Source organism: Chlamydotis macqueenii, chromosome 8 (genome assembly GCF_036417535.1).
Source record: "Chlamydotis macqueenii isolate bChlMac1 chromosome 8, bChlMac1.mat, whole genome shotgun sequence".
NCBI classification, from domain to species: Eukaryota; Metazoa; Chordata; class Aves; order Otidiformes; family Otididae; genus Chlamydotis; species Chlamydotis macqueenii.
Window position 1 is genome coordinate 5970366 of NC_141563.1, and position 9654 is coordinate 5980019.

Consider the following 9654-nt stretch of genomic DNA (forward strand, 5'->3'; position numbering starts at 1 on the left):
AAACGAAGCAAACTCACTCTCCCTCCCAAGGGTTTTGCACTGGCATTGGGTAATCCATGAAAATATTACACGTGAATGTATCTCTTACTGCTCCCTGCAGAGCAACACAGCGATTTTGCTGTTGAGCAAATCCAGAATGAATCCAGCTCTCTCCATGTCATTTGCATGTTGGATCAAAAAGTTGTAATTTCTTTGTTACACAAATGTAATTTCTTTTCAGAAAATATTTTCTGTCCCAAGGTGAATTTTTTTTTCTTGATATATTCAAGTGACTGGTTTAAATATTAATATTACAGCATAAGGTCGCTTGACAAATAAATTTAAAAATTGGTTATAAGCATGTAGTGAATCTGAGTTACAGAACCATTTTTTTAGGAAACGTTATCTTTTACATTTTATCTCCATTTGCTATTCTGTTCTTCTTCCCAGTAATTTGCCCGTATTTTTCAGGATTCTGCCTGCAGATTGCAAGGATCAGTAACATGTTGCACCATTAACTCAGATCCTGGAAACACATCCTTCAATAGGGTGAAAAATGTTGGGAGAAGCTCACTGAAGTGAGCGTTTTGTTTGTTTTTAGCTTGTTCTGTTTAATAACAATCCAATCTGAAGCAGGCTGTTGAAAGAACTTCGATAAATCACGTATACTAATTGCTTATTGGCATTATTTCTTTTTTCTGTCCTCATACATCTCTTGCTTTCTTCCAGTTTAAATTTCTAATATAATTAAGTGTATACATTTGTTGATATATATGCAGGAATATATTTTTAGTGTACAATTTAGGAATATATGTTTCCCTACTTTCAGTTAAAGAAAAAAAATCAGAAGCAGAGATGTTTGCTCCTTCTCAGTTGTTTTTAACATCTTTTTGTTTTCACTTTTTTTTAAAAAAAAATATTTTGCAGTATTGTTCAGAAGGCCATTCAAATAGAAAATTAATTTTTCTAATTAATGTTTTGGATCCTTTGGTGCTAAGCTTTTCATTGCCAAACAGTTGAATACCACAAAAATTGTAGGGATTCACTCTCACGTTATCAAATAAACGCTCAAGGTACAGCTCATAATGTTGAAAAATAGAAAAATAAATTGACCTTGATGAAGTGTGTCTTCTTTTGTCTGTTCCCAGGAAAGTTTATTTCAGGTATTTCTAGTGCTGAAATGATTAGAGTTAACAGCTTTTTCCCTCCATTTTATTTTACAGGGTCTCTTCATCTTCCTGATATATGGGGTGTACAACACAGAGGTAAGTCTGCTTGGAGTATCTCAAGGCTGACAGAGTGAATGAGAGAAATGACAGGTTTCTTATCTTGATAACTGAGGGACAAAGTTGGCTTTCCATACGAGTGTCCTACTGCCCTTCATGCTTGGACTAGCTTATATGCATCCCAGCTTACCATTAAACACAGACGCCCTGAATGAAGGGACAGACTCATTTCTCATAGGCATTGACTAATATTTTACTGCTGCTTTTAAGTTTTTTTGAATTCCTGGTCTTTCTTTTAACGCTTAGCTAAACCCGACAGTCCTCAACTTTCATAATTTAATTTACATTTTTAAATGAACTGTCAGTTTACACGCTATTTAAAGGAAAGGATTTAAATTGTAAAAGGAGCAAGTTCTACTTACTTGACTTCAGAATTTTCTCGGGTATAGAAATTGCATCAAATTCCATTTTTGACATCAATAAGACATTTTTAAGATTTTAAAATCTGTCCCAAGGCTTCATACCAGTTAGGCCTATGGCAAGTACTTGATCTTTACAGGTTGAACTGTCAATATTTCTGACAGATAAAGCATAAAAATAATAATTATCCACCTTCTTCCATTTTTTCAGTTATGTTAATGATCAGAATTAGCGTTAATACCTTCGATTTCAGGTTTTTAAGCTAAGGTACCTCTGCAGTTTACATTTTGGAAGAATTTGGAATTCAGTAGTAAAACCCTATAGAAAGACAAAAGGCTTTCAAGGTCAAGAGTTAGAAATGAACCAGAATTCTATTCTTATCAGCATCCAAGTGGGCATAGCCTATTAGAAAAACAGCGAAACGGGCCTGCCGATCGCTTTCGCCAAAAAAAAAGCTATTCCAAAATACTGAAACTTAAATCTCGTTTCCCTTAGAAGGACGAATTATTTCTGGAAGCGCAACTAAACCAACGAGCATCGTTGGCAGCGTGCGTTTTGTTCTAACAGTGGGCCAAAGAGTGCTGTACCTGGGGCTCACAGCCGCAGGCGGAGGACGCCACGCTGGGGGCCAGGCACGCCAGCTGAGGTGCCGGTCCTGTGTTTTCGGCTGGGAAGAGGCCGAGTCATGCCAACGGACTCCCCAGCTTGGCCGCGGTGAGGCTATCTGAGGAGACGCGCGCCGGCGCTACGTGTGAAATACGCACCCTTGGTAGGTCACATTAAAATATTCTTAAATATTCTTTTTTTTTTTTTAATGGGCGGAATCCCACTTCTCAGAGTAGCTTAATTACCTCAGCGGTGTTACATGCAACTAATGTCGCTGTTTTGAGCTAAAAGCAGCAACAGGTACACCACGACCCGACTTTGTTAAAAACGTTAAATTTCAGCAGCGAAACCGCGTGTTTCAGTAAGAGTGGTAACACTGCTGCCAAGCGGGACAGGGCCAGGTTTAGGTGGCCGGAGCCCAGGGCGGTGGGGCAGCCACGCCGGCCCACGGCGGGCTGCGAACCACGGCCTCCCCGCAGCGGGGAGCGGGCGGCGCCCGCCGGTCCCGTTAGCGGGCGGGGTCAGCGCCACGCGTGGAAACCGCCACGCTCTCCGACGGCAGGGGAAGCAGGTGGCTTCCTCTGCGTGCTCAGGAAGGCGGCGGCGAGGCCCGCTCTCTCCTCCCGCCGGGAGCGCGGCCGCAGGCTCCCGGTCCCGGCGGCCCAAGATGGCCCCCCCGACCCCCCCGCGAGCGCGGCGGACCCGGGCGGGGGGGGGAAGCAGGCCCCGTCGCGCCTGCGCGCTGCCCCGGCGCCGGCTGCCCGTCCGTCCGTCCGGGCCGTACCCAGCGTGCCGCGCGGCGCGCATGTGCAGTGTCGGGGGCGCAGGGGCTGCTAATTCCATTGTGGAGCGGACGCGGCGTTATTTTTAACTGGCGGCGGCGGCGGGAGCCGTAAGTGCAGCCCGGGCCGGGGGCCGCCCGTCGGCGCGGGTGGGGGTGGCGGCGGCGGCAGCGGCGGCGGCAGCAGCGGCAGCAGCAGCGATGCGCCCGGGCGGTGGCTGCCGGGTCACCGCGGGAGCCGGGCGCTGAAGCGGGCGCCCCGCCAGCGAGGCAGCCAGCGGTGTCCGGGCGGGCGGCGGGTCCCGCAGCCCCCCTCTGGGCCGCGCCTCCTCTCCGGCCCGCGCCGCCTTCCCCGGGGGATGAAACTCGGCAGCGGCTTCCTCGGCGGCGGCGGTAGCAACAAGAGGGCGGCGGCCATGGAGCCCACCTTCCCCCCCGGCATGGTCATGTTCAACCACCGCCTGCCCCCGGTCACCAGCTTCACCCGGGCGGCCGCGCCCCCCCCGCCGCCCCAGCACCCCCCGCCCTGCGTGTTACCTCCGGCCGCCGCCGCTTCCTCCACGGCGGCGGCCGAGCCCCCGGCGCCTCCTCCCCCTCAGGACATGACTTTCAAGAAGGAGCCGGCGGGGGCTTTCCCCTCCGCTGCCTCCTCCTCCTCGCAGAGGAGCCCCTGGGGCTTTCTGCAGTCCCTGGTGAGCATCAAGCAGGAGAAGCCCAGCGAGCAGGAGGAGGAGGAGCGGCAGCCGCAGCACCATCACCACTACGGGGGGCTCTTCGGGGGAGCCGGGGAGGAGAGGCCCCCCGGCCTGGGGAGCGGCAGCGGGGAAGGACCCGGCCAGAGCGTGATTCAGGACCTCAGCCTTCTTCACCACCTGCACCAGCACCCCCACCGAGACCTGTTACTGAGTGGCAGAGGCGAGGGCGCCCCTGGGAGCTCGGGTGAGCCAAAGCACGATGCCCAGGTCAAGAAGGCAAAGAGGCCAAAGCCAGAAACTCAGGGAATCAAAGCCAAGCGGAAGCCGAGCGCTTCATCCAAACCCCCCCTGGTGGGAGACGCGGAAGGTGCCATTGCGTCCCCCAGTCAGAAACCTCACGTCTGCGAACACTGCAGCGCTGCCTTCAGGAGCTCCTACCACTTGCGCAGGCATGTGCTCATTCACACCGGGGAGAGGCCTTTCCAGTGCAGCCAGTGCAGCATGGGCTTTATCCAGAAGTACTTGCTGCAGAGACATGAGAAGATCCACAGCAGGGAGAAGCCTTTTGGTTGCGACCAGTGTAGCATGAAGTTCATCCAGAAGTACCACATGGAGAGACACAAGAGGACACATAGCGGAGAAAAGCCATACAAATGTGACACTTGTCAGCAGTATTTTTCAAGGACTGATAGACTGTTGAAGCACAGAAGAACGTGTGGTGAAGCCATAGGTAAAGCAGGGGGTGGAATGGAGCCCGGATCTTCAAATCCCATGGGTAGCTTGGCTGCGTTGTCTCAGGGAAATACAAGTTCCTCAAGGAGAAAAAGTAAAACAAAAAGTATACCCACTGAAAACAAAGGAAGTAAGTGTAGCGGCAAAGTAACTGACTCTCAAGTTGCGAGTAATGTGGCCATGCCAAATTATGCAGTTGATATTCCTATTGTGTCTTCCAGTGGTGGTCTAGTTGGCACGGGCGTAGACGAACTTCAGAAGAAGGTGCCAAAATTGATCTTGAAAAAAGCAAGCAGGAAACAGGCAGACAAAAACTACCTTAATTTTGTATCGCCGCTGCCAGATATTCTGGGGCAAAAACCACTGTCTGGGAAACAGAGTGGCTCTCTAGGCCTAGTAGCCAATACTGGTGTAGAAACCATTGGCCTTCTCCAAAGTACGGGTGGTAAACCAGGTCAAATAAGTAGCAATTACGATGATGCCATGCAGTTTTCAAAGAAAAGAAGATACCTACAAACTGCAAGCAGTAACAGTGCCTTTTCAATTAATGTCGGACACATGACTTCCCAGCAGTCCGTCATCCAGTCTGCAGGTGTTAACGTTATGGATAACGAAGCTCCATTATCTCTTATCGATTCAGCATCTTTAAATAGTGAAATAAAGTCTTGCCACGACAAGTCTGGTATTCCTGATGAAGTTCTACAGAGCCTTTTGGACCAGTACTCTCACAAATCAGAAGGCCAGAAGGAGGATCCTTTCAGTATAACTGAGCAGCGCGTGGACTTGCACACCTCAGGAGAGCATTCGGAGATGGTGCAGGAAGAAAACTTGAGCCCTAACTCTCAGACAGTTTCAAATGATAAGGCAAGCATGTTGCAAGAATACTCCAAATACCTCCAACAAGCCTTTGAAAGAACAACCAATAGCACTGGTTTTGCTTTTGGACCCAGTTTCCAGTTTGTTAGCTTATCTTCAACTCTCCATAACCACACTCTGTTTCAAGACAAACAGATATACACTACGTCTCCACTCGAGTGTGGCTTCAGCCAATCCGTTACCTCAGTATTGCCAACTGCGTTGCCAAAACCTCCGTTTGGGATGTTGCTTGGATCTCAGCCAGGCTTTTATTTGTCTGCTTTGGAGGCTACGCATCAACAGTTGACTCCCTCTCAAGAGCTGGATGATCTCATTGATCCGCAGAAAAACTTAGAGACTTCGTCTAACTACCAGTCGACATCTCAGAAACTGACTGGCCAGAAGGAACAGAAAAACTTAGAATCCTCAACGAGCTTTCAGATCCCATCTCAGGAGTTAACTAGCCAGATAGATCCTCAGAAGGACATAGAGCCTAGAGCAACCTACCAGATCGAGAACTTTGCACAAGCGTTTGGTTCTCAGTTTAAGTCGGGCAGCAGGGTGCCAATGACTTTTATCAGTAACTCTAATGGAGAAGTGGACCATAGAGTAAGGACTTCGGTGTCAGATTTCTCAGGGTATACAAATATGATGTCTGATGTAAGTGAGCCATGTAGTACACGAGTAAAAACCCCAACCAGCCAGAGTTACAGGTAAGGTCCCAACTGTGACTGGGCTATGGGGTCTTCTTAATCTCATTTTGTTTTACTTTGACAACACTGCCATTGGAATGTTTCTACACGGTCCTTTTAAGAATAATGTAACATGCCCTTTCAATGCAACTTTTCATATTTAGTTTATTTTGTTAGAGTGATTTTGGTTGGTTTTTTTTAGATCTGCTTATTATGGTTTTTAATCAGAAGTCAATAGTTTAAAATAGTGGTTTTGTTCAAGTGACGATGTTTAGCAATCAAATTTACATGATATAGATTGTCAGGGAATAGCCCAAACGTTTAAAATGCAAAAAAATTAACTTTGTTCCTAGGACTAAGGTTTATTCTAATTACTTTACTCTCAGGAAAGTGTAACAAAGCATGGAAATTCTATGCACCGCTAGTGTGTTGGAACTTCCAATTTACAGATAGTGACAAATATATCTCTGCTTTTTGAGGAAGGGATCTGTGACATTTCACATTGCTCTCTCTTACGTCTGGGCTGATCTGAAAGAATTTTGCTACCTAAAACTTGTTGTTTTTAAAGTACTCCCGTTCTTCCAGGTGATGTTCATTCCAGGCAGGTGGAGCAAATGTTCTTGGGTCTGTAGGAAGAGCCCGGAATGGTAGCTTTAATATAAACCATGATGTCCCCGGAACTCCTCTGTAAGACTGTAATTCCGTAAAGAGATTCTGTTGACACAAACCATGAGAACAAAACGCGCACGTCTGGTTCATGTCCTTAGAATCCTGACTTGAAACTACAGTCGTAATCCAGATAGGCTTTTGGGATACATTATTTATTATACATGGTTCAAAAAAAAGTTGGTCTCTTGCTCTTCCCCTTTTCCACATGCATTTAGTGTAGAAGGTTCCCTCTCTTTTCTTGTGCTCCCAGTTCCTCCCGGCCTGATCCTGGTTTTTTTTTTCTTCCCCTCCCCCTTAATTTACTCCTTTTCTTCCTCTTCTTCCCTACTCACTCTCTCGCCCCAGCTGAATAGCTAGCATTTTAAGAGATTTACATTCCAGAAAGTGCGTATCTTGTTATGTACTTTCTGATGTCTTATGACATCAGGCGATGAACGATGAACACCCCCACTTTTTAGAACCGCGTCAAGGTTTCCATGTACGATGAGAAATAATATACTCCCAATTGTACATACGAAGGCCCCTGTCCTGCATCAGGATTGGCTAACGCGGACCCCTGTCCCCAGCGGCGTACCAGTGGTGTCACTGGAGCCCTTTACCCGTACAGGGGTTTGCAGCAGGTCGTCGCTGCAGGCTCTTAGGGCCGAAGGCTGCAATTCCATCAAAGGCTTCTGGTGATGACATCAACTACAAAAGTAGAACTTGAGTGGCTTGTTAATATCAACAGAACTTTTCTTTGGAATTATTGCCTTACTTTATGTATATTTTGTGGTACATTATTTATTATATGTGAACCCTGATTAATGCCTGTGGAGCCACGGAAACCTGCTAGAAATACTGGTGGCCATTCAAAGCTGCTGAAAGGCAGTGGCACTGCTCTAAACCACTTTTTGCAAATGTATTTTTGGATTAGTTTTTTAATGTAATTTTTGGTGATGTTTATGCTGATGGTTTTTTATGTACTCTTGGTGATGTTTCAGTCTTAACGTACTTTTCTGGTGTCGGGGAAAGTACCAGTGGTTGTTTGCAGTCTTATTGTGTAATCAGCCTATTACAGGCTTCCATGTATAATAAAGTTATTAACATTGTGCAAGTGTAAAACACTTCTGTTATGAAAGTGGTGTATTATTAAATGACTTGTTACAGAAATCCTGGGTAATTTCTCCCGTTTTCCCTCACCACTAAAAATGGAAACCTGAGCCCGCTTGTAATCTCTCTTACTAGGTGAACTTTTTTTTTTTTTTCCCCTTACTAATCTAGAGTTTGTTCTCATAGAACCCATGTAACTCCATTAACTTTTTCTTTATACTTGATTATGTGTTTCTCCCTGTTTCAGTTCAGATAAGCAAACAACAACTGTTCTCTAAACACAGAACCCGGCCTGTTATCAGGGATGGAATAGTCCTGTCCTGGTTTCACCTGGTCTGGAGCTGATTTTCTTAACGTAACCACTAGGTTGGCTTTTTCAGTACCTTTTCTTTTGTTTTACAGAGGTTATAATTTACATTCTTTATATTGTGTGTAGTAGAGGTTGCATATGTATTGTTCTGGCTGTTTGCTTTAACTTAATGCTAATAAAACCCATTATTCACAAAATCAGAAAGATATTACTTCTATTATCCAGTCGTATTTTTAAGAACCTATTCAGGAAATGTTATGAGATTAAATTTTGAGAAGGAATAATATAACTTACTGGCACGTTTTCAGCCTGTTTTTTTTTTCCTTCAGTTCCTTTTTGGTTCAGAATCTGAATGCACTATTTTAGAAATCAGGGCTCTGCTTTAGATTCCAAGTCAAAAAATTAACAAATTTCCTTAAGTTAAAATGTTTGTACAACCTCCTGTTTTTAAATCTGTCTTTTTATATATGATTTTGGTTAAAAATATGAATTGCATATTGTTAACTTCAAAGACATTTTGTAATTGCTGGAAATCCAGAATGACACATATATGATACAATTTTGTTCAAAGTAAAGATTTTAGAAAGTCCTCTATCTGGGTTTGGTTTTGTTCCCCCTTCCCCAACCCCGCTCTAACTTCTACTTTATAAGGAAAGCCTGGTAAAAATAGTATTGTAGCAAAATACTTAAAAGCGTTTTGGGTAATCTGAAGATAGTTTGTGAGCTTCCTTAATCTATATTTTTCTTCAGCTTTGCATGTGAATATGAGTATCAGTGCTGGGAGTCGCAAAATGGTTGAAAAGTAGAGTGTTCAAGAGCAGAAGACTGCAATTTGAATCAAGGGAATGGAATTAATGATGTGGACAAGAGAAAAATCGTTGGCGTGCCGAGAAGCAAATAAGGATGAAAGCTTTCCAAAGGAAATATGAAATATGCACAAGGTTTGATATTCAGAACGTTGCTAGGAATAAGTTCAGAAGACCTAAGGAGGAAATTACTGGAATTTTGTACCCTCTTTCCACAGCTTAGTCATTCAAAAATGTTTCTAAATAGAACAAAACTAGATCTTTTCCTAATTGAACGTGGAATTAAAATTTATTTTTCTTTAAATAATGAAGGTTACAGGTATGGTAAAATGTGTAGAAATTGGGGTATGGCTTTGCCTACTAGAAATTAAAGAACTACATAGTAAGTAGTAGTAACCCCCATAGACTACAGCTTTATTTAGGGATGTGGCAGTGGGAGCGGGAAAAAGGAAAGCAAGATGAAATTGTGACTTTTTTTTTTTTTTTTTCCATTTTAGTTCCTTGTTTAGTTTTTTGTTGCTGTTGTTTTTAAAGGGAAGGAAATGATAACCAGTTTCCTACCACTATCAGGAGTGTAAAGAAGAATTGATATACTTGACGGTAGAGAATTGTACATAAACTGTTCTGCTTCTTCTTACAGCAGCTCACGTAACGTGGTTTTGTTTTGGAACAAGTGCGTTACGGTGCCCTGAACTGTGAACGCGTCTGTGTGCCCCAGACCACTAAGAGCGTGTGTCTGACCTGCCTGCAGGTGATGTAGAAGAGCTAGCTAAAATTTGTAGTACTTCCTGAAT

General features: G+C 44.8%; 1 protein-coding gene across 1 annotated transcript; it reads left to right on the forward strand.

Moving 5' to 3' along the window:
• The first annotated feature begins 3371 nt into the window (after positions 1–3371).
• On the forward strand, positions 3372–8648 carry ZNF281 (zinc finger protein 281). Its single transcript, XM_010126210.2, has one exon. It carries the CDS (start codon positions 3372–3374, stop codon positions 6009–6011), a length of 2640 nt encoding a protein of 879 aa, XP_010124512.2. The 3' UTR covers positions 6012–8648.
• Positions 8649–9654: the final 1006 nt, after the last annotated feature.